Raw genomic sequence first — 26,109 nt, 5'->3', positions numbered from 1 at the left:
GGATTTACTGAGCGCCTTTCTCACAGAGGGTTACGGGCATGTTTGGCGGTGACGATCCTAATACGCGCCTTGGCTCGTCTTCTCCTCTGACTGTAACAGCTGTTGCGGCTGCGTCGCCTCTGCTCCCCGCTCTTTCCCGTTCCTTAGACGCTACTCCTATTTTAACGGGGAGAGACACACACACACAAATTGCCCCCAGCTGAGGCTGATTACACTTCACCCCCGCATCTGTTCCCTGAGCTCGTTCTCTTGAGTGTGCAGTGTTTTAGTGCCACAGTTTTGTTGGATTGTTTTGTCATGTTTTTTTATAACTAAATGTGACTGGTTGTTGATGTGGACTACATGCATTGTCCGTTAATGACGCAGAATCCCGTCATGCGCGTATTTATGTATATGATATCCGACAGCACATAAGGCCCAGGTAGAAAATGCACGGCCCGCCACTGCTGCACCTACATGTATTGGCTATTGGTTGTTTAATCTATGGTAATACAGCGTTTATTAGTTGATTATTTTTAGATTAATAATTAACTAGAGCTAAATAAAGTAACAAGAGCTGTCAGGTTTATGTAATAGAGGACAATATTTTCCTCTGAGATGTAGTGAAGTGGAAGGTTGCACAAAATATAAATACTCAAGTTCTAACATGTTATCCTTTAAGTACAGTATTTAGTAAGTACTTATTTACATTCCACCATTGTTAGCTTATACACATTTAGTAATTGTTTCTCCAAGGTTGCATAGTGCATCACAAAAAAGCGTGTTTATCAAATATGTTTCCCAGGGTAGAAGCCCCCCCCATACACACACACACACAGAAACACAAATCCCAATCTTACCCCTGCCTACCTCACTGTTATCTGAATGATATTTAAAGTGGTGATTTAGCCTTTTCACCATTTACACACTCACTCTGACATCATGTTCCTTACGATGTCACTGCAGCTGAACATTATTGGTGACATGTGAGACACAGCACGGCATCATCTTTAGGCAGAGAGAGAATGTGAAGAAACATATTGTTAAAAATAGAGCCGGGGGATGGGAAGTGATTTGATTGGGTTTGACATGGGTTTCCAGAGACATCAAAACTCATTCTCTTGTTAGCTACACACTGACTGCATAGCACAGATGCAAACTCTATGCAAACAGAAGCCTGCATTTATCAGGCATCATAAGTAGGAGTTTCCAAGCATATCAGGGCCAAGTCATATGTTTATTATTACAAAAATAAATAAAAATAAAACTATTTATTTTGAATAGCCCCAAATTACAAATTATCCTCAGAGGGCTTTACAATCTGTACACATACGACATCCTCTGTCCCGGGACCTCACATCGGATCAGGAAAAACTCAGGAAAAAAAAAGGGAAGAAACCTTCAGGGGAGCAAAAGAGGAGGATCCTTTATAAGGATGGACAGAAGTACAATAGATGTCATGTGTACAGAATGAACAACATAACAGAGTTACAACACATTCAATGTGAGGCGAGAAAGCACAAAGACTTGTTAGTAATGTGCATTATTGGTGCAATAATTCATCCAGAAGGAGAGAGAAGAGGAGAGAGGAGCTCATTGTATCCTAAGATGTCCCCCAGCAGTCTAGACCTATAGCAGCAAATCTAGGGGTTGGAACAGGACAAACCTGAGCCAGCCCTAACTATAAACCTGAGCCAGCCCTAACTATAAGCACTATCAAAGAGGAACGTCTCAAGTCTACTCTTAAATGAGGTGACTGTGTTTGCCCCCCCCCGTACTGAAAGTGAAAGCTGGTTCCACAGAAGAAGAGCTTGATACCTGAAGGCTCTGGCTCCCATCCTACTTTGTAAGACTCTAGGAACCACAAGTGTATGGTACTATTAGCTCTCTAGTGTGGTAATATGGTACTATGAGCTCTCTAGTGGGGTAATATGGTACTATGAGCTCTCTAGTGGAGTAATATTGTTGGTAATATCTATTGTTTTCTAGGTTGGATGTGAAAGACGAAGAACAAGGCTTTCAAATGAGTTGTAGTTTAATTTACTTTTTTTAGGTTTATTAATAGGCTTGAGTAATATGGGTACATATGATCAGCATGGTACACATTCTAACGGTGGTGCTTGTGCAGTGAGTAAAATGTCTTGACTTGATGTCATTATGTATCTACAAAGCTAAATATGTAGCACCTTGTTCCCATTACTTTGCGTTATGTCATCTTACAATCATATTCTCCTAGTTTAAATGATAACTCTAATCTGACATCTTCATAGGATGCAACATTTTCCATTCCTTAGGGAGCGATGGTGTGTTATATACCACTCTGACCACTGTTTCAACCATAAGCAAGCATCATGTTTCAGAAATATTAAAAACCAGGTTAAAATGTTATGAACATGAAAAGTGTTCAATGTCTAGACAAGACAGATCTGATAATATCACATCATCACATAATATCAATATCTTAATTTGAGGACCACCAGCAGAACTATGGAAGTCTCTGCTGCCATATTGTGTCTACTGTAGGTTATAACATTGCTGATTTTTCTACCTGACTGTTAATGCCACATGTTTGATGTCTTTTTCACCTCACAGTGGATTGGAGGACTATGTGGATAGTTTGCAGCGTAGCTCCGCCTCCAGTCCCAACCAGCTCTCAATCACTCTGAGAGACGTGGAGGAGGGAGCGGTCAACCTGCGGAGGGTTGGAGAAGCTTTGGCCATCCTGAAAGGTTGGTTGGAGTTGTTTCAAGACAAGTCTGTATAATCGGATACATTGGATGTAAATGGGATCATCATGTCATGCTACAACAGATTACTAAGTGAGAAGAGGAAGATTTGAAAGGGATGTTGTTCATGTCAGGTAATGTGTATTCTATCAATTAAAAGATAGCTGATAACTGTAATAGGCAGCTATAATAGTTTGAGTCCCATCAACATATTATCTGATTGCCTTTTACCTTGAAATGACTGCGTATCTTGTCATAAAAATAGCTCACGCACAGATCTCCCAGGATTCTTTACTTATTGGTAAAACATTAAGATCACTGATCAATTGAATTGATTGTCCTGCTGGAGTGAGGGTCAGCTGTACAGCTGTATCACTGAATGTAGGATCCTGGACACTGATGTGTAGTTACAGAGGAAAGGTCAGTCTCTTCCGTTTGGTTGTCTTCCAGCTGAGTTTCCAGAGCTGCAGGTGAAGATGCGCTCCGTGCTGAGGCTGGAGGTGGAGGCAGTGAGATTCCTGAAGGAGGAGCCTCATAAGATGGACTCCATGCTGAAGAGAGTCAAAGCCCTGACTGAAGCCCTCAGTGGTCTCCGCAGGTGATCATTAACGTCACTCCACTATGTTACAGTTATGTTTAGCAGGAAAATAGTCCTGATGCGTCTTTGTCCTCCCTGTTATCAACAGGCATGTTTCAGAGTCAACCATGCCAGCCAGATCAGCCCAGGCGGAGCCTCTAAAGGTCCTGGAAACAGATCAGGAGCCCCTGAAGACCCAGAGCCCCCAGAGCTCCCCCAAACCCCAGCCTCGGTCCTCGGTCAGACCTCCTCTGCTCACACCCTCTCTCTCCGGAAGTCCGGCTGAGGTCATCCCCATCATGGCTGGCAGAATTAACCCAGTGATCCAGCCCAGCCCCCCACTAACAGCCACCCACGGACCAGACTCCCCCACTGTGGCCAAGGTACTGCTCCACGATTACAAGTTGTGAGCCTGTGTATGTGAACAGGTGTTTTTGTGAGGAGAGTGAAACAAGATGTTGTGTTGTGAAGGTGAGTCCTCGCAGCAGAGAGGGCAGCCCCGCTCTGCAGAGGAGGCTGACCTTACCACCACATGAGGGTCACGCTGACCACGCCCCCATGAAACAGGTAAGTGTCACTTCAGCACAGGCTGAGACATTACTTCAACTTTACTTCAACTTTCAAATGTTGAATATCTTCAGAATTGTGCAGGCACTTCTGATTACGATATCTTGTGATGATATGTTGCAGGAATCATACTTAGCTTTATAATAAGGCACAGTGTTTTCAGTTTTTTGTTATTTTAGTTTTCAGTTATCTTAACCACGAGACAAGTTTTAGTGTAAATACTGTAAGTTTAATATGTTGAAATGCTTTGCTACATCAAAGGTTTCTGTATATTGTAGAACTAAAAAAAGTGGACTTTTCTGAGAGAAAGTTGAAAGGTGTATATAACCATAACATCATAACCCCATTTTGTGTAAACATCAATGAGTTTTCTTTAGTTATGTGTTGAGGGACATTGGGGTTACTGCTGAAAGTAAATTCATCCTGGAATAAATTGACAAAAGACTAATAAACGAGCGACGAGAAACAGGGGTCAAAGTAAATTTGCTGCAGGAGTTGATTCAATAATTTTCTGGTCAAAAGATGTTTGAGTTGTCTCAAGTTTTGGGACATAAAGCCATCATGTCAACAGGAAGTATTTCAGTATGAAGCAGGCTCAAAGTTTATATATCATGATCGTTATGCTGGAGGAACAGCTGTTCAAACCTCAACACATCAAACCTTTTGAACCAAACTGAGCCCACTTCCCATCAACACACTGGTTGATCTCGATGTTTGTCTCGCCTGCACATCATGAAAGGAAGGACCCTGATCTAAAGGGACATTCCCTGCAGCTTCAGGCCCATTCCTAGTTTGAAACCACCCCAGCTGGCATCCACCTGTGTGGCTGTGTGTCCTCCTCAGACTGTAGAGGGCAGTATGAGCCAGACCAGCAGCAGCAGCCAGGCCAACCAGCCAGCCTGCTGGGTTTCCAGTCAGCTTCCATCCCCCAACACTGACACAGAGTTGGACCAGGTCCTCCAGGAATCCCAGGCCAGCCTGATGAAGACCATCAGTCGTCTGAACGGCTGCTCAGATTCTGCCTCAAGACAAATGCAAGGTTGACCAGTCGATTCTCCTTCACTACTTTTTTCTCAAATGTTATCTTTGAGGTTTGCTTGAACAAGCAAACAATTACGATCACTAACCTGTACAAGTTTTAACAGCCACACAACTCAACACTTAAGAGATAAAAAAAGAACATACTGGTACAACAGGTCTGGACCACTCGTGAAACTATTTTGTACTTTTGTACTAAAATTCTGAATAGAAGAAAATTGGTGAAGTCACAAATTCTCTAAAATAACTCGTCCCGATTGTACCCGTGGTTCTTGCATGAGGCCCAGTGTTCCTAAATCAACTGTGAGTTTAGATCTCAAAGCATCTTACTGCATGTCTGCATGTTTGCACTATGCATCATTTCATTAAAGCTGCAGTGCATTACACTGGCAGTAGAGTCATGTCAAAACCATGCATCTCCTAAATGTCATGAGCTTAGGAAAACAACCCAGTGTAACAGGCCATAGTATACCCCCAGTCCGGACTATACCGGGGGTTAAAGGGGCCTAGGCTAGATTATACCCCGGGTATATTATGGCCTAGGCCAATTTATACCCCTCAGGCCAGATTATACCCCCATGATATCAGTAGTGTTGAGTGATATACAAAGAAATTACTACATTTTCCAACATTTTATTGGGGTTTCAGCTTTGTCAGGTAAGTTAAGTGAGAAAGCTAACTGACTTAAATCTTAAAACTCTAAAACATAGACTTTTATTACCAGAAAAACAGGACAAATGTTAGACTTTAACAAAGATCAAAGATTACTATGTCCTGAAACTTCAACTTCTAAGACTAGCATATCCTTGCGACAATATACATGTTCAAAGTTAAACACTGATAAACAACATTAAAACATCCACAAAGATCAAAGATTACTACCACACTTCTCAGTAGTGTTACACATTAAAATTAAGCTACGGTTACTGTTAGCAGGGGGTATACTCTGGCCTGGGCCAAAGTATACCCAGGTATACTCTGGGCGGGGGTTAATTTGGCCTGTTACACCCGTTTTAAAGGTGCGGAAGTCAAAATTCAGAGCACGTCTGAGGCTTAGGGAAGTCCTGCCTCCACATGGCCAGCCGCACCGTTAGCGTGGCTAGTGCCGCTAACAGCTAACAGCTAACAACACTCAGACGTAGAGAGACTTCCTTCTGACAGGTAGACATTAGTCTAATATATCTTTACAGAGATAATAGTTGTTTGCTGATATGTAACAATCATTTTCAAACGTTTTTTCTTCTTCTGTGAAGTAGAAGAGTGTTTAATATATTTCTACAAACCACAATTGAACAGAGCAATACATGAGAGAAGATTGTATTTAAGAGATGAGCCTACTTTGGTCATCAAGGGTCTGCGTATTGTATCTGGGGAAAAAACATGTGATCCTCCTTAAATTATCATAATTAGGAGTAATTACACAATATAAATAATGCATAGTTAAAGTTTAAATGGTGATTGGTATTTTAATGTTAGGAACAAACTGAACTGTTGTATCAAGTAGTAGAATAACACAAAGGTCTGTGTGCGTGTCTGTGCTGCAGCCTCAGTGGAGCAACGGACCCGTGTGTCTGATTCCCAGGAAAACACACCTCCCCCGCTGAGTGATGAGGTAGACTCCACCCAGTTAGGACCCTCAGATTCAGGTAGGTTACCAGCTGGAACAAAGATAATACAACACAACCACATGCACTGAGGATGTCCACAACACGTTTAAAGTCCTGATCCAATATATATATATATATGTTCTGTGACAGTATGAACAAGAATTCACTGAAATGACCAAATATCTTGAACTGGGTTGCCTTTGTATGACCATGCACATATATCTGCTGCTCCTTCCTCAGCTCCTACTTCAGCTCCTTCCTCAGCTCCTTCCTCAGCTCCTTCCTCAGCTCCTCCTTCAGCTCCTCCTTCAGCTCCTTCCTCATCTCCTCCCTCAGCTCCTCCTTCCTCCGCTCCTCCCAGCACAGAACGCATTAGCCGGCCCCGTGTGGAGAAACCGCGCCGCACCAGTGTGGATAAGGAGATGAAGCAGAGTCCAGACAGGGCCGGCAAATCTCCCCCTCCTCCTCCTCCACGAAGGTCAGTAGGCCCTGAGGATCACCTGCAGACCGGCTTTCTAAAGGCTATAAACTAGCAGCTTATGTGTTAGTATTGTTTTGTTTTGCCTTTCCAGGTTCCATGCTGTCAGTTCAGGTCTCAGCACAGGAAGATCAGGAGAGGTGATGTTCACCACCAGGAAGGAGCCGCTTGGATCCCAGGTGTGTATTTGTGTCCCATGTCAACTATCCTACATAAATATACAAACTGTAGAACAGCTGGGACCCGTGGAAATTCTGATAACTCAGGTATATGAGAAATGACTGTGGCTTGACTCCTAAAGAGTTTTGTTTTTATTGTTGAGGGAAAAGATTTTAGCATCAATATTCCGCAGGGACAACTTTTAAACAATAGATGTCTGTCACTCTCCTTCCCTGAAGGAGGTCACACAAAAGGCCTCAAGGTCTTATATGGTGTCAATTGAAAGCCAGTACGAAGGAGTATAGAAAGTTATTCAAACAATAGTCAAACGATACTTACAATCCATCCTTTTTGTGCCCAGATCTAGAAAAAAGCTATTTGTAGGGTTTTGCTCAGTAAATCCCAGCAGCTACACCCCAAACAGCTGGGCTGCCGGCCTGCACACACTCTGAACACAGATATCTGAGCCGGTGCCGAGCAGCTAACGATGCTAACAGAGCGAACAGTTGTAACCTGGGGGGGCTGGAGGGTCGGTGGTCCCATCAGGATGGTGTCAGCTGTGGTTACCCTGTATGAGACACACACGCTCAGCTTCAAATCACATAATAGGTATGAAATTAAGTACTCTATTGGTATGCTGTTGCTTTAACCCTTCAGGTTCTTAGGCCTTTTTCTCGATTTTACATAATGTTTTTAATTCACCTTTTAAGGCACTTGCATATGAGATATATACCCATATGTTCCATCTAAAATTGTAGAACAATCTCAGCTCTCTATATAAAGAGGCACAATTGTCATAAGGCACAAGTGTATCGCTGTAAGCTGGAGTATCTGGAACAGGTGGTGTAGAGGAGGACACTGAAGAAACTATTGTCCATATTGGACAACCCGGACCAGCCTCTCCACCACCTACTGCAGGGTCAGCGGAGCACTTTCTCCAGAAGATTCATCACGCTCCGCAGTCACAAGGACCGTTACAGGAAAACATTCCTGCCTACGGCAATACGACTTTACAATAAGTCACCGCTTGCTAGATCCTCTGTGGATTAATTATCACTGTACACTTATTACACTTCACAACCTACACTCTTTCAAAGGGAACACCTTTTCTTGGAGTTTGAGGTGATACTGTGTCACTGAAAATAAAAAAATGTTTTCATATTTTTATAACTAAAATGTGCATCACCTCCTATCACGCCGCTGTAGAGCAGCTTCCCCTGCAAATGGTCATGATTCACAGAGCCCCGCCCTCTGTAAACTGTAAATGGATGAATACAAAAAGGGAAAAAAAGTCACAGAGTTTAATTCTGCATGGACGTGTCAGCAGACACTACAAGCACAGCTGCAGGTTTCACTGCATGGAGAGCGGTGAGGGCACCTCGGACCAGAACAAAATTCAAATAAAAAATACAAACAATGAGGCGAGTACAAGTGTATATAGGAAGAAGATTTTGTTGCAACCCTGTATTCTATCGTTTCCCCTTTTTTCTCTTTTCTTTTGGTCCTCTCTTATTTCTTTGTGGGCTATTATATGTATCTATCTGTGCATATGCATATCTGTCACCCTCTATTGTTATTTTTTGGTTCTCTGTTGAGGAACAGTCAGTAACGCCTAACAAAGAACATGCCATTGGTATTGATATCTCCATCTGAAATGCCTATACGTTATTTTTTTGTGCTTTGTTTTGTTTTGTTCTGTCTTGTTTGTTTGTGCATTGTGGAAAAGACAACAATACAAATATTTGTAAAAAATAATTAATTGGCTGAACAGACTGAAGTCATTGACACACTGCTGTCGTGAAAAGTCCTTCGTCGGCCAAAATACAAAGTGGCACTTGTCAGGTTTGTGGGAAAACAAGTCAAAATGGAGTTGTTTCAATACACCCCCCCGAAAAAAAGAGTGGCAAGTCACAAACAATCTGAATGAGTCATATCGACAGTTTCAGAATATGCAGTTAGCTCCACAGCTGCACAGTCAGCTACTGACCAACAGCCAAAGCTCAGGAGTCGTAAACAGAATGCTGGATATCAAACTATAAACTGTGTGGGCCTGTGGAGCGTTGGGGGCGGAGCCTTACTGTCTGTCAACGTAATGTTAGCAGCCACAGTAAAGACCACAGGGCGTTTGATTGTTATTTGATGCACTATTCTGATGCTAAACTGAGGATGTGAGTTTGAATTAATACACAAATTCAAGATGATTCCTTGACAATTTGTTCTGTTTCTACTATGAATCTGTTGAAGGATGAGGAGGAGAAGGAGAAAGAGCAACCGCTGGTTCCTCAGCCCAAACCCCCGAGACAGCCCCCAGAGGTCAAACCCAAACCCCAGGGTTCACCTGCACCTCTGGCTGCTACCAGCTCCCCCCATTCTACAGATGGGACAGAAGAGGAGGAGGAGGACACGTTCATGAAGGAGCTGCAGGTATGTGAACTACATGCTGTTTCTTAAACTTAAGCAGATCAAATACTCAACCAGAAAGTACCAGGACACAATTGGAGAATTGGACACTACTGATATGTTATTAGGACTAATACATACACACACAAGATTTCAGCAATTCTACACATTAACTAGAGGTATTTAGCATGCATTGCCTCCCTGTGCCTCTGACCCCACGCTTGTCCCTGTGACCTTGACCCTCACATGAACCTCCTGCCTCTTTCACCCAGGTGTTTCAGAAATGCACTTTGAGGGATGAAGGGAGCAGAGCTCTGGTGGAACGATCAGCCTCTGAGCTCCAGAGCAGTGAGATGGAGTCTAAGGTAAAAAAAAAGCACTAATTATGAACTGACCTTTGAACTCAAACCTCAGAACTGCATATTGAAAAAGGCTGTTGCCTTTTAGGACTTACTGTAAATTCTGTAAAGGGACATCACTGTGTTCTGGCAAAGCACGCCTGTGTAGAGGACACTTTTCTGACAGAAAAATTCATAAAGTTAAAAATCTAAATTTGTGTTCTAATGTTAACAATCTGTAACTAAACAACCTGTTGTTTCTTAAGCTAGATACATTTACAACTCACATCCTCTCACATTCACGTCTAGCCAGGTTAACCATCAAAGGATCACTTTTACAGGATGAGTTTAGCTTTAAATAGTCCACTAGCGCTGGAATGTTCCTTGATCATAAATTACACTTAGTTTCTCACCTGACGCCAATTGGTTCGTTCACCTGAATTTGTTCCTGCTTCTAACTCACAACAACTAACATTTCTGGATTAACATCGTTGAGGCCTTTATAACTAACAACACACAGGGCCACATGGACCAACAGAGGCTCCTAATACAACACACAGGGCCACATGGACCCACAGAGGCTCCTAATACAACACACAGGGCCACATGGACCCACAGAGGCTCCTAATACAACACACAAATGTGCAAGTAATCAAATGAACACAAAGTTAGTGCAACACAGATAACCTGGCTTTGGGGCCCTTGAGGGTCTGGGATCCCGCCGCAGTAGCCCGCTCGGCCTGCATGTGTTAGTGTGTGTGCACGACAGTGGTAACTACATCTAGCCCTCTGTCCTTTGACCCTCGATTCAGAAAAGGAAAAACCTTTAAACAGGAAAAATTAAATGAAGCTCAAGAAGAGCAGCAGGAGGGATCCTCTCAGGATAGCTGTGATGAACAGCTGGAGTCTGAGCCACACAAGCTCTTCCTCCATGACACCTGGAAAGAATACAGAAATAGAAACAAATTAGTAATAAATAATATGAACAAGATATATCCTTAAACCAAATATACTAAGAATCACATGTACAACTAGTGTTTACAATTTAATTTACATGATATAGTATGTGTTGTGGCACGTGGAGGCCAGATTCAGGACTAAAACATGAGACTCAGAGACAGTAAGACGTAACAAAAAGTGTTCTTTAATAAGTAGGTTAGGGTAAAGGGGGTGGGGACTCAACAAGAGGTTCCTCCCGGCCGGGGTCTTTGGCCTCCGGTCCCCACCCGGTGTGAGACGGTTCCTTGGTCCCCTGTGGGCTGAGAGGTGAGTGGGGAGTCCGCTGGATTACCTCCTGTCCGATGCGGCTCCTCTCCAGAAGTTCAGGAGATCCTTGTAGTCTCCTGCCCAGTCTGTCTGCTCCTGCTGCTGCTTCCCAGCTCTGAGAACATCTGCTCTCTCTAATCAGCTGATGGGCTGCAGGTGTGACCTAGTGGCTGCAGCACCTGGTCTGGATGGTAGACTCAGGTTGCGGTGGAAAAGTCCTTTCTAACTGAGTGAAATGACCCGGAAGTATCTAAGTGGCCGCCATGATAAGTGCTGGTCGAATTCATCTCATTGCAAAAGAAAGGAGCTTCAATGCTTCCTTGCTTAGCTCCTTTAGCATAGGAAATACTGGATCTTCCTTTACGAAAGGAAAAAACATAATGCCGACCCACAATTCCTTGCAGCGGCAAAGTTTAAAGTGACGTATCATTTGGCCGTTCAGGAGAGAACAAACGATCATGAAGACAAACGCAGATCATATAAATAAGGTGTTTCATAAACTATGTCTGCATATTCTAATGATCAGATTATAATCTGCATATAAACCATAACAACATAAAGGGATATGAGACATTGTTAGTGGGATAACGTATTTAATTCAGCATGTTTGAAAATGAACTAAGAGACAGTTGAATAGCTTTGCACTCAGTGACAAACCTTTAGAAGTATCTAAAATGATCTTTTTGTAGTCCATCTTCAAAACATTGTAGTTTGGGCCTCAGTATAATAAGAGCTTTTCCAATAGATTCGCCTTGGCACACTAACACATTAACAATACTAAGCGAACCTTTCTGATTAACTTCCTATTTCTAATTCTGCTGACATAACATCAAGATTTCCTGAAAGTGAACTGGTTCTCCCTCTCTGCTGGATCTCTGGTCACATAGTCTGTTCACACACTATAACTGCCTTTTATGAATTAATAAACGTCTGCTCTATCCACCCTGCTTTGTCTTCTAAAGTCTTTCATTTTCTTTGAACTGGGATCGACCACAGTATGCTAGAGTGAGTGAGTGAGTGAGTGAGTGAGCGAGCGAGCGAGCGAGCACGCACACACACACACACACACACACACACACACACACACACACACACACTACAGACACATACATAAGCCTCCCTTGCATAGGTAATATAGGAAAGATACAAGAGTGCTTACATGCACACACAGATAATAACATGTTCATTTTAAATTTCATAGCACAGCTGTCTTTATCTCTGTTTGTTCATTTCGTCTGACAGTCAGGATCAAAACATAATGATTTGATCTGCAGCTCGGCAGTTTGGTTTTGACTGCTGGTCAACATATTTATGAGCAGCCATCAAAGTTCAAACAGAAATAGAAAAATATGTGAATTAGAACAACTGAGTCAAGCTGCATTGGAAGAGTGACGATGATCCCAGAGACCTTCTCCCTCCACACCTCACTGTTCTTCTTTCACTAACTACAGAGGAAAAACTGTTTTGCTGTGTATGTGTGAAGTGAGAAAGTTAGTTGGCATTGTAAGCAACTACCTTTCATTGTATATACAAGAGAAATAGATGTGACACTATTTTTTATTCAATATAGTCAGATTTTATAGCATACCTTTTATATCGACTCCTTGTCATTCCTGATCCCTATAATGGTAAATGGACCCCTACTTGTATAGCGCGTTTCTAGTCTTTCGACCACTCAAAGCGCTTTAACACTAGATGACATCATTCACACACTGATGAGAGAAGCTACCATGCAAGGCGCCACATCAGCATTATAAACCATTCATACACCGTAGGCACAGCTACGAGAGCAATTTAGGGTTAAGTGTCTTGCTCAAGGACACATCGACATGGGCTAGCGGAGCCAGGGATCAAACCGCCGATCCTCTGATTGAAGGATGACCCTGCTCACCACTGAGCCACAGTCGCCCTTCGCATAATGCCCTTCGCATAATGTCAGCTACTTATTGGATCTCTATATGTGCCTTGACAATGAAGTCTGCTTACCCCTCTTCTGGAGGCTACTCACATCACAATTCAGTTTCACCACAGATGTTCTCTTTGTATGTGTTGTCTTCAGTCTTCTTAAAAAAAGGGCATTATGATAAGAGACCAAACGGATCAATCAATCAATCAATCTCTATTGTTGTGTGACAGTGTAATTTCATTGGTTGGCTGGTTTTTATCGTCATCCGAAATCCACAGAAACGGAACTGGTATGGATAGGTTATGGAGTTACATGGGTTTTAATTTTTGATTCAGTTGGTCAGATTAGTCCTGTTTGGTCTAAAGCAGGGGTGTCAAACTAATTTTAGTCAAGGGGCCACATGCTGCCCATTTTTATCTCAAGTGGGCCGGACCAGTAAAGTCATAGCATAATGACAATATTTCTCTGTTTAAATCATTGGTGAAGCTTTTTGGATGATAAACCCTATTTTAAGGTATTTCTTTAATAAACTAGAAACATAAAGACCACGAATTCAGACATCAGCCCACTGTTTACCTGCCTGTGCTCTCCTCTGCAGATTCCCTCGCAGTTGGGCAATATCTTTAGTAAAGTTAGTGCTAAAATCAATTGTGACTGTGGCTCAATGGTTATTATGCCTGTCTTACAATCAGAGGATCAGTGGTTCAAGTCCCAACTTGGGTATTTCATTCATATATCTTTTTTTTTCTTTTTTCTGCAATTTTAACAATGATCCCGCAGGCCGGACTGGACCCTCTGGCGGGCCGGATCTGGCCCGTGGGCCGAATGTTTGACATCCCTGGTCTAAAGAGACCTTCATTGCCTCCAGCCAGATGCTGTGAGCATTGGCTTTGAGACTGTAATCTCTCAAGTAACAGGCCGTCTGGAGGCACGCCTCTCTCCTGTTTGACTGACTTAATTTATTGGTACATCTGTCTTACATGCCAGCTCTTTACAATAAAGTCCAGACTTCTAATTGAAGTAGAATAAATACAAACAGTGAACAATTAACCTGCATTGTATATGATTAATAACCATATATACATTCATCTGCATGTTAACAAATCAAAGCTGTGGATCACAAGCCTTTTTCTGCAGTGCAGATACTACCAAATGTGATGTCAATGCTGACCTGTTTTTAAAAATAGTTTAGCCACTAAAATAAAGACTGTTAAATATGTCCTCCCTTATTCTAAGATTTCACAGGGCCTGGATTACATTTGTAATCTACGGTTGATAACACAGAGCAGCCCGCTGACCTCTTGGCTCCCTTCGTGGCAGCTCTGCTTGCAATGACTACTTTAAAGCTGGTAGAATTTAGAATGATAGATGAATCTGACATGGAATGAGCACGACATGAAGCACTTTTGTCAACTGAGTAGTTAATCAAAACTAAAGGCATAGGGACATAGACAACACGTGAACTAAATCAATGGTAACACTTTGTAATAACTACAGGCTATTTAGCATTAGTAAAGCACGAATAAACACTTACTAGTCATTAGTTAAGTATTAGTTAAGTATGTTCTGTGACCTCATCTAAAGTAAGGACTATCTATGCCTTACAACACAAAATACGTAACTAACAATTAATAACTACCTGAATTAATCATGAATTGCAGTATTAAAACACGTTTATAAAGAACATGTCAACCATTAGTGAATCATCATCAAGTCCTTAATAATTGGTTTGTAATATATATTACTTGATTTACAAATGGGGAAGCCATCATTTATATAGTATGAAAACCCAATCATGTAGCGCATAATAGTCAAGCTTATTAATCAAGAATAAAACATTTATAACTGTTTATGAATTGCATACCAATGAGTTACTAATGAGTGTTAATGTTGGAACAATGCTTTATAAATTATGAATTAAGTGTTTACTCAAGCTTTACTAATGCTAAATAGCGTGTACTTATTATAAATTGTTACCAAACCAATTTTTAACAATAATGATTCAACTACTAAATGTTAGCTTGAAATTAGGTAGTATAATAAGGTAACATAATTGTAACACGATCCTGCTACTTCCTCGGGTCCCCCCAGCACCAATGAGAGAGCACACGTGGGATTGCGTCGGTAACTGTTTTATTGTCACATGCCTCTCCCGCAGACTGTGCCTCTCATGGCTTATGTAGGCAAGACCCACAACCTGCTCCAGCTGAGGCCACTTAGGTCTCATCCCGACACCTGTTCCCTGAGTCGCTTCTCCCCTCCCCCCTCTCCAGCTACGCTAACCACGCCCCTGCCACCACAATAATAAATTACATAATGAAAAGGAGGCTGAACCTTTGCTGCAAGAAAGCGCAACTTCATCCAGGTAAAACGCGGCACATATGTGATTGCTCATCAATCACATACAAGTAGAGTGTAAAGTATTGTAAACTGTTCTGCAGCGTTGGCATCTGTTAAGCCCTCAGACTGATCCATAACTCACACTCTGAACATAAAATTTCAGGGACAAGCCAGCCATATGTAGGTATTTGTCTTTCGTGCAGATACAGCATTTTAGAGTGTGCAAGTGCCTTTTGGAGATTGTTCAAGTCATCCTTTATATAAAACTCTGAAGTAAGTCTTTATTTTGATTTATACATTCAATACAGTTTGTACATTTAGGACTATATTGTAGATAATGGACATGTATTTGTAGTATTACTGCGATATAAAAGACTAAATCTAAGATGTTTTATTCTTAATTTCCAAAGTATACACTGTTTAATCTTGCCTCTTCTAATTATAGGTGAACACAGAACTGTCAAATAAGAATAATTTGCCAAGTGGAAATAAGCAATGGAAAGGAGAAGTAAGAACATCTCCAGCATCACAGGTGGCCAATCTGAAGACTTCTGAGTGTGCAGCATTAGACCAGCATTCAGCTCCTCAGACAGGAATTACATATGGCTGCCCTAATAAAGTCAGAACAGCAGCCGGACTGGAAGAACACATTGAAGCTAGGAGAGGCTATGTAAGTCCACGTAAGGACACAGAGGAGAATGTGGGTAAACAGGTGCCTTCCTTAAACTGTGCAACAGTAGAGAAGGTGGAGGTACCCCCACCTTCAGCTTCACAAGAGACTCAGACCGTCCAGAAGAATGAGGAGATTCCAACATCAAAGAAGATGGAGCTACTTACAGTTTCAACTGTTCAAAAAGAAGATGATCTTTCTGTGAAAAGTCCTGATCAGATGAACAAGGAGGTTGTTGGACAGGTATGCTCCCCAACCTCAGCAGAAAAGAAGGTCAAGTTTACAACAATTGTTACTCTACAAAAAGAAAATATTCAAGCTAATGACATTGCAGGTCTTGACCAGAATGAAAAAATTGTTAGCAAGGTACTATCTGAGAAGAAGTCAAATTTGATGGTAGTATTAACGTTACACAAAGAAAACACCCCAGAGGACAGAGTGATAGAGGTCCAGCAGGATAGGTCCCTGAGCTCAGGTCAGGACTGTGTGGCTTCTGCTCCTGTTCTAAAACCTTCACCCAGCTTGACTTACAGCAGCCAGCAGAACCAGCATGCAACAGCGCAGTTATCCAGGGACCAATCACAACACATAGAAGAAGAAGGTAGCCTGAGCCCCGATATTTGGGACAATGAGGGACCTCCTCCTCTACCACCCCGGATGGGTCAAATCAGCCTTAGAATCTCCACGACCAGGAGTTCAAGAGTCAGGACAAAGTCCAGAGATGAAGACCTCGGTGAAATGAGGGACTCAGACTTACAGACTGTAGCCGGGGGCAACAGCGCTGGTGAACCCACTTATCAGGCACATGACAACCAAGCTTTCCAGGAGAGTGATGACTATGATAAGACACCTCTTATTTTTATCTTGAATGAGCCTATGGACATTCAGTCAGCCTACAAGCGTCTCTCTACCATCTTAGAATGTGAGGAAGATCTTGATAGGATGCTCTCTCCAGAAAATATCGTGGATGAAGAGGAGACAAAGCAGAACGAAGAGAAACAGAACGTGAGAACAATTAGCATTACTGAAATAAATACAGACTTAGGCATCAAAGATACCGCAGGGAAAGGTCAGAATTCTCTACATATGCACAATCAAATCCCTTCAGGAGATAACATCTCAACTCCCCAAAACCAGGGTAAACCAGACTCGCTTAGACAGCCAGAGACCAAAAGGAAATTCAAATTCAAATTCCCCAAAAACAAACTGGCTGCAATTAGCCAGGCCATTCGTACAGGGACGACCAAAACAGGAAAGAAGACTCTCAAGGTTATTGTTTATGAGGAAGAGGAGGAAAAAACATTGGACATCAAGCCAGTAAAGGAGACCAAGAAGAAGCCAATAAAACAATCCAAGAGGTTTGAGACCAACAGTAGCAAACAATTACAACCAAACAATTACAACTTGGGTGAAAGCAATGCCTGCGACAGAGACATCCAGGTCTCCCCTTCCATTGATACCAGACACTCAAAGCCCGATAGCGGGGTAGAGGACCTCTGCAGGAGCACGTTAGACTCTATTGACAATCTAGAAGAGTCCATTAAACAGTTGGAAATCAGTGTGGACAGTATGTCTGGCCCTTCTTCTCCCTCCAGCATTGTGTCCTCACCTCCTCAGTCCCCTGATTCCTCCTTTGACCTCAGTGACAGGGCTCAGCTTAAAGGCAAAGTCAAACGAGAGAGGGAGAGAAGTCCATCCAAGAGCCCAGCGTCTCAGATTCTCAAGAGCCCAAATCCACCTCAGAGTAAGAGAGCCAAGCCACAACCTCCACTCGACTCAGGAAAAACCTCCACCAAGAAACAGGTCTGATGCTCCTCTGGCTTCAGTGATGCTGGGCTGGTGGTGGGCTCTCTACTCTGACTCTACACATATGTATTCTTGAATCTTTCTTTTATAGCCGGCACCAGAAAGGACTAACTGCTTGTACTGGTTTCCCCGTGAGGTTAATGCATTTTCCAGAAAGAATGTTTTCCATTTCTTAGAATCTCTGCTCCTTCAAAGCAGGCAAGTTATGATTAAATAACAAAGGCAGCTAACAAGATTCAACTTTCTCAGGACCACTAACAGCTAAATGGCAAAATGGCTATTAATAACGACAGTGAATGTGTGCTCAGGCTGAACAGGAAACAGATTGTTGCCTTGTGTTATCTGCTCAAATTTGCCAGCTGGACTGTCTGTATTTGTTTTTTAAATGGACCACCTGCACTTACCAAGAACAATAGTTGTGTTTGTTTGTATCCGGCACATCTCTCACTTCCATGAATTGCTGCCTCGCTCATACATATCATGTATTGCCACATTTGCTAAACACACATTTCCCGTCAACCAATAATGTCTTTGATTCTGTTGCTTAATATCTATTATTGTCTATATCTCGAAGATAACCTCCGCCTTTCACATTTCAAACAATGTTGATGACTGATTTACTCCTTTGCTTACAGTATAGACTACTCAAATGTACATTTCTCCTCCATGTGCTACTGGGGTTGAATCACTTGGAATACAAAGATGTCATAATTGATCTTAATTTGCTGCTTGAATCTAATGCTTTTGCAGCTGCTATACTTACAAATGCAGTGTCTCCTACATGTTGTTCAATGATAGCAGAGTTCCAGCCAGTCTGGACTAACAAACCTTGTGTCCATGAATCCTCTTGCTAGACCTCCAGCAGCAGCTCCAGCTCTTCGGCCCAGCGATCCCACACCAAAGCTCGCCACTCTTCTTCCTCTAGCTCACCAGAGAAGACACCTAAGAGCCAGCAGCAGGCCACCCAGAAGCAGCCGGGCCAGGTAAAGGACCTGTGACCTTAGACCTGAGCATAGCAGCTCTGAGACAGCATAGACTGAAGGAGAATTACGCTAGCAGGTTAAATAACCTTTTCCCTTTTTGTTGTCAAGTATCAGTACATACAACTGCTTAGTGGAAACTAAACTTAAGGCCCCCTCATGACTGATCTTCATTATGTACATGGCAACTCAAACAAACAAACACCTGCCTGTCTGGGTTAACTCTAGATGTGTATTACAAGATAATCATATTGACTTTGTCCCTGAGACATGCAAGAAGCAAGTAGAAGCTACAGTTGGGTTAAGTCATGTGGAGAAAGTAAACTCCAATCTTATTTACTTAAACTAGAGAATCAGTCTTCTGAAATGACATCTAAACTAAACATTTTAATTGAACAACCTATGAATAACTAGCTGAGGTGATAGTGAACTGGATACCAACAATTAGAGAGTAGTTGGTCAATAGCTCGGAAAAAAGTGTGAATTGTATTTGAGTGTTTGCAGTGAGTTTTAAATGTGTTGTTTCTGTGTTGGTGCATATCTGTCTTATTGTGTGGGTCTTCCTCAAATTCTATCTGTCTGCTTATAGCTACAACTTTTACACTTCTTTCAACATACACTCCCTGATTTTGTTATAGTACCCATTCATGTCCCCATTTCCAAAACTAATTGTTAATGTTGTGAAAGTGGATCTTGACCTGCATGGAACCTGCATGTTCACTGTGGACAACCAGTCTTCATCTGGCAGTGAGTTGTGGAAATATTATTTGGGTGTCAAAAACTCTCAAAACCTCTTTTTCCTCAAACAAGTGCACACAGAAGCCATTATGTACAAATATTAGGGATCCAGTTGAAACATCCATCATTAATCAACCCTCCAGCTGGAGTCCATAAAGAGTATGTCTTCATGAAGTACTTAGTACTGCATGTATTTTGTGCTCCGTGGGAAATTCTCTTAATCACAATGTCAAATCTTTAATGACATATTTAGTGATTACAAAACAATTCCAACTTTGTTCTGTATGGAGTCAAAAGGATTTTATAGTTTCTTACAGTTTGTTGTACATTACCTTGACTTTTTTTACACTGGTTCTGATTCAGGGAGGAGGAATAGCGCTGCGTTCAGCAGTCATGTGTGTTACTACTGTGTCTTTGGCCAGTATAGTAAGAATATGTATTTAGTCAAAGAGAGGAGTATTTGTGTCATATATGATGGAACGTTTGCGAGCCAAATGCTGCCGATGACCATTAACATAGAGACCCTGCCAATGGGGAAGATGGGCAGCCCTCCATTTTCATTGGTCATTACAAAGGAAACATGCGCAGCAACTCCATCTGCACACAAGCTGTTTATGTACAACAGATACGTGAGGCTGGCTTCCTCCTCTGGGATCTAACAGCCTCCGGAATGCCTATCAGGATGAACGGAGGAAATGCTTTTACTTTTTAATCTTCATCCAGGAAGATTCAGGTGTTAAATGACCCGACACAATGTGATGCTGATATCAGTTCCATCAAACCCATCATGCAGCATTGGTAGAGGAGCATCCGCCCATCACACGTCAAGCCCATTTTAAATGAGTCACAAAAGGAGGGTCTTTATTCTTTTGGTCACTTCCATTGATCCACTTTATTCCAGTCAATGTTGAAAAGCCTTTCGTGAGCATTTACAAAATCTATTGATTTAATCAAAGGTCACCAGTAAATCCTTAATGTAAGCCGGGCCTCTCGTACATGACTTCAGACAAGCTGTCAGCTGAAGTGGGGCAGGACCAGTCTACTCTGGTTCTGGTTCTGGTTCTGGGCTGGATGAGGGTTCAGAAACAAGGGTTCACTTTACAGTTAGGAGGTAGGTATGTTTGCTGGCGACTATCACAGCTAGTGAATCAAAGAAGTTGTTGCAGTCATCATTTCCAGTGAGTACAACAGCCATGTTGATGTGAGACTACACCACATTCACCATGTAGTACACAGTGTACATAGTATACTACATGGAAGTGTACTAAGAGAGGTATCTGAATAGAGACACAGATGACTCAGCATCTATTTTGTGAAGACGTTTCAGGCTGTACCCGTGTCGGCTGGCCGAGCCACAGCAGTAACAGGTGTGATGCTCAGCGCTCTTCTCCTCTCATGTGTGTGTGTTGCTGGCTTTGCCGGCGTGTTCCGTGGTGTCTGTTTCCAGGCCGACAGCAGCAGCAGTAGAGCAGCCGGGGAGAGTAGCCATTGTGTCGTTGCTCTGCGAGCCTCTCAGATCCCGGCCTTGGGCCAAAGCTCTGGGTCCACTCCTCACTGCTCAGACCCCACCGCTAGCTTCCACAGCCTCTCCTCCTCCTCTGCTTCTTCACCTTCAGCTTCTTGCACCTCCTCTTCGGGGAAACGCTCTCTTCTGTCTCCCCCTTCAAAGTGTCCTTCAAGCCCGTCTCCTCCTCCTCCCTCGGCCCAGCGCTCCAGGCAGCAGGCTCTTATGTGTCCTCTCTCCTCTTCCTCCCTTTCTCCCTCAGACTCCCCACCCCGCTCCCCCTCTGCTTCGTTGCCTTCATTTTCTTTCTCCACTCCTCCTCATAAGTCTTTTATCCCATCTCTTAATCTGAGTCGTCTCCTCCCCTCGTCTAGCCACGCTTTGTCGTCATCCCACGCTAACGTCGGCCCCGCCCATCACGGGCCTCGCAGCAGCAGCAAAGGCCAGCACCGCCTCGTCCTCACCTCCACCTCACCCCCCCAACACTACTACTCCTCATCCTCCTACTCTTCATCCTCCACCTCCTTCTCCTCCCCTCCTTCAACATCCTCTTCCCTCCTCCCCACCATGGTGAAGAGAGCCCGTATGTCAGCGTCCAGCCCTCCAGGCCGTGGCAGGAAGCGCAGCGGAAGCCCAGCTGGCCGAGTCCTCTGCACGGCGGCTTCAGAGGACGCAGCGTGATGTCTCCTCTACGATCAGTATTTAAATGTGTGAGCGGGGCAGAGCCAACTGATGTTTCAACCCTGATGTCCCTACAGCAATATGTGTGACGTTTACCTGCAAAACCTTGGAAAAATAAAAGCCCTCCCAACACAGGGCTGGTCTTCATGGCTGTAGTTATAGAGATGATCTCTATCGCTGTATGAACTGCAGAACACCTCGACATGCTGAGGTCCTTTCACACCACACGGTTTGTCCCCTCGTGTTTCCTTCAGTTCATTTATACTGCGCATATCTTAATCACAGTCTTTAATGACCAACTATCCTCCATACCATATGCAGAGCATTCATTTAGTAGTAAATAACTATAACTATGTAAAGATATTGAGAATTAAGTATGTCTCCCTCTGTGTGCGTTGGTATCAGAGCTTCTCCTCGCTTTGCTCACATGTGCTTTTACTGCATTAACATTGAACATGGAATGGAAACAAGCTGTAGAAGAAAGTACAGCTGTCAGCAGCCTTCAGTCCCCTCAGTGAGGCTGTGGGTGCTCTGCACACGGCTACGTTCAATGAATTGAGTTCAACCTCCGTTTCAGTTTGAATACGTTCATAGTGGATTTTTCTACACTTCCTCTGTGCTGCTGATTGGACCTCTGCTCAGGTTAAAGGTCATGAAGCTCTTCTGAAAATATCCAGTCATAACATTGCGTCTATTTGCACCTGATTACGTGGTACAACTTGCACCATCTTCATTCAGATGGTGCAAGTTGTACCACATAATTAGGTGCAACAACACAAACATGAGAATAAAGACACACACACACACACACACACACGACAGATAAAACTCATCTGTGTTTAAATTTTATATCAAGCACAGCTCTCACTGGACAGCGTTCAGCCTACACATCCAGCACATGTTGGGCTCGCGGCCCCCTGGTGGTTTATTAGGATTAAGACGTCTGCTGCTGAGTTACAGTGAGAAGCTTCGTTCATCAGGAGAGGAATCTAGTCAAACAAAGAAATATGATGATTTTCAATATTATTTACCTGCTTGGTTTGCTTCTACTTGAACATTTTCCATGAGCCGTCCCCAGTTAGTTTAGTATAGTTTCTGAGCTGTGGACCCAGCATGCAACAGAGAGCCCCTTTGCCCTGTTCCTATTTGGAGTGGTTATTTTCATTATGTTTGGACTTTGACTGATTCAAACAATCAGTGTGATTGAATCGCTTCACTGTCGCTCCTCTCCATATTATTATTCTATATTCAGATTAATATAGAAGAATATAAATCTGAAGATAACAACTCCGGCTGTCTGAGTTTCTTTATCATGCTTTATCTAGTGAACAGACTATAGAACAACGGATGTTGGATTATTGTTGTGTGAAATATGAGTATGTGAGGTTTCATCCAACATTGTCGAATAGATTTGTATTAAAAAAATCAAGGTTGTGACTATCAATATGCAGAATTTAACCAAAGATATTCCTATACAGCATAAACAGTTTTACATCTGTAAAGGTCAAATCTGTCTGTGTAGAGTTTTTATGTAGATGAAGTATAATATAGAAATGAAATACATATGACATATAAACATGCTGTTGTTTATTGTGCTCATGCAGAACCTTTTCCTTTTCCTTGGAGGTGATGTCAAACTTTGTCCAGTTTATTATCACACACACCTTCACTCAGTCGGCGAGGATAAATCCGTCAGATGAGAAGGTAGCGATCAGAACGGAGTTTGTTCAGAGCATCTTCAGCTCAGACTCTACTAATCACAGAAACCTCTACTTTAGGTCCATTGAGAGTCAAAGATACTCGTTCCAACAGAACCAAACAGGCCGACGCTCAGCAGAGCAGTCCGAACTTAAATCAGTCCCTTGTGAACATTTCATCATGAACCTCTTCAAGGACATGATGTGGAGGCCTAGTGAGGAAAAGACCATTGGCTTTTCTCACAGGAGCCAAAGTTAAACGTGGCCCTTTGTTCCCTGGAGAACGCAATCAGACAGAAATGACATTTCCTCCAAGAACTTATCACCAGCAATTCATATTTATAATCATAATAGACACAGGCACACCAACCTAAACAGAACACTAGCAGCGCCGTATGGCTTCTACAGTCTTTCTCCAATGTTCTCTGTTTGGGCCAATAAGAGTTGGAGGTTGTGATGAACTGGAGCTTCCAGGCGAGTCAACACATCCTGGACCATCAGCCCAGGGGCCAGAACACATGTTGGTCAGAGCAAGTGAAGTAGGTATTGAGAATTCTGATTGAGAATTACGAGTATAACCAGCACTAAGGACAGCCAGGAGAGCTGATGGATGGGTCAAACAGGACTTTCACCCTGGAGACTGCTGTCCGTGTCCCGTGTGGAACCAAAAGTAAACTTTGCGCTTGTTACATATCAATGTTATGGTTGTTATGTTATTTGTTTAAAACAAACCAGAATCTTTTTCTAACCTTAACCAAGTTGCGTTGCTTCCTAAACCGAACTATTCATATCACAACATTAATAAAGGAGCATTGTGCGTTTCTGCAAGCGTTGTCCGCTGATATGAAACCTATTTGGAGTTCAGAAATGTTCGCATAAACGTATCCTTGGGTTTTCACAACATATTTTCTGACCACTGGGTACAGAGACACTGACGCACAGAGATAAACATTGAGATTAATTAAGATGAATCTTTTCATCTGACTGGGTATGACTGCAATTATATATACTAAAATGTCAGCCCGCTCTTTTCCAGATGTTTCTTTTCTGTAAGGCAGCAACATGAGCTTAACACACCAGTGTGTGCCATTGTGATTTAACACACACTGTATGGACCTTCTACTGTGGTCTGTGTATAGAAACAACCTTTTGAATGTTTATTATTCAAACCTAAAGGCACAGTTTAATACACGCCTTCACTTGTATGCAAAAAGTTTCTTTTGTCGTTGTAGTTGTTTTCTTCCTAGAATCGGAACCTGTGCATGCCTTTAACCCTTTCTGTCAGTTTGAAACATGTGGAATTTACACGGCTGTAAATAACTGTTTTGTAAGCGGTTGGTTGTCAGGTGGGAGAACCAATAAAGGGCTTCCAGTGTGCAGACATCAGCTGCTCCTGCTGTCCTGCTTTATTTCACAGTGCAGGGCAGAGTTATGCCAATAGAGGGCAGTAGAGACACACCTCTTCACAACATCACACTGAAAATAATATGAAGGCTTGTTGTAATATATTTTAGTAATAGTAACAAAAACACTGCAAAGTGAATATTTACAAAACAGAGTAAAAGAATGTCTGCTTAGTAAAGTTTTAAACTATATTGAAAACATAAGTAATGAAATCCTGTGAGAAATATATGTGATTTTTGTGACGCTGATTGAGTTTATAATGAGAAAAAGTCATTGAGTCACTGTATTGAGTGCAGGATGGAATGGAAGCGAATGGGCTTCAAAACACTTCAGCAATATGTTTTAATGTCTAATATATTTTATTGAATTATGGAGCATTATGAAATACAATGTTTGAACTGTAAAAAAAATAGTATAAATAGAATGGGATAATAATAATAATAATAAATTTCATTTTTAAACGCACTTTTCTTTTAGAAGAAACTCAGAGAGCCACAGAGTCAACATATAGTAAAACAAAATAAAAACAGTTAAAACATGGTTAAAGCAACCCCTAAAAAAAAAGTAAATAAAAAAAAGACAAATTGATAGCTGACAATGAACTAACACAAGGTAAAAAATGCCTTCCTGAATAAAAAGGTTTTAGGCCAGTCTTAAAAGAGTTCAGAGTCTGAGTTGCCCTTAGGTGGTCAGGGAGAGTTCCAGAGGCGTGACGCTGCCGAGCAAAAGACCCGGTCGCCCATGGTGCGCAGCTTGGTGTTGGGGACCAGGAGGGTTGTTGGGATTGTTTTTTAAACTGAATTCACAACAAACAATCAGAAAAGTTATATTACCGACTAACCATAATTTGATGTATGAATTATCTTGGTAGCATTAAAACTGCAAGAGGAAATGGGAATCAAATATGCTGTAAAAGATTACGTATCTCATCATATCTCAAATATGATACAGAACGGTATATATAAACATAAACATTATGAACATTTTCAATTTAGAGGAGGGAAAACACTATAAAACTACTACTAAGTAAGAATAGAAAAAGGTGACTAGACAAGAATTTTATGATAAATATGAAATAGCAGGCAGCAAACTTGAGCAAGTCTTCAAATGCGATTTCTAGATATTAACTTTCCAACATGATGTAGCACATATTATCCGCTCAAGATCAGGGTTCAGTTTGAGGATCGCAGAAACTTCAATCGTTGACAGACTAAAATGCACAATTATTGAGACCGACCCTCGGAGAGC

At 42.2% G+C, this 26,109-nt stretch overlaps 1 protein-coding gene across 1 annotated transcript in view; it reads left to right on the top strand.

Moving 5' to 3' along the window:
* LOC306744144 (sickle tail protein homolog) overlaps window positions 1-23,440 on the top strand; it is a gene marked incomplete at its 5' end in the record, with an annotated part of 46,263 nt that extends 22,823 nt beyond the window's left edge. Inside the window, 14 exons of the mRNA XM_079226728.1 lie at window positions 2,572-2,708; window positions 3,156-3,303; window positions 3,392-3,665; window positions 3,754-3,849; window positions 4,693-4,888; window positions 6,432-6,533; window positions 6,831-6,972; window positions 7,067-7,151; window positions 9,376-9,555; window positions 9,804-9,896; window positions 13,822-13,918; window positions 16,119-17,854; window positions 18,712-18,840; window positions 21,454-23,440. Of these exons, the coding sequence (XP_079082854.1) occupies window positions 2,572-2,708; window positions 3,156-3,303; window positions 3,392-3,665; window positions 3,754-3,849; window positions 4,693-4,888; window positions 6,432-6,533; window positions 6,831-6,972; window positions 7,067-7,151; window positions 9,376-9,555; window positions 9,804-9,896; window positions 13,822-13,918; window positions 16,119-17,854; window positions 18,712-18,840; window positions 21,454-21,480 (3,442 nt within the window). The 3' untranslated portion in view covers window positions 21,481-23,440. The remainder of the gene's footprint in view (window positions 1-2,571; window positions 2,709-3,155; window positions 3,304-3,391; window positions 3,666-3,753; window positions 3,850-4,692; window positions 4,889-6,431; window positions 6,534-6,830; window positions 6,973-7,066; window positions 7,152-9,375; window positions 9,556-9,803; window positions 9,897-13,821; window positions 13,919-16,118; window positions 17,855-18,711; window positions 18,841-21,453) is intronic.
* Window positions 23,441-26,109: the final 2,669 nt, after the last annotated feature.

This window comes from Taurulus bubalis, assembly GCF_910589615.1.
Source record: "Taurulus bubalis genome assembly, chromosome: 1".
NCBI classification, from domain to species: domain Eukaryota; kingdom Metazoa; phylum Chordata; class Actinopteri; order Perciformes; family Cottidae; genus Taurulus; species Taurulus bubalis.
Note: the sequence above shows the minus strand (reverse complement) of the source record. Positions and strands in the feature narration are given on the sequence as shown.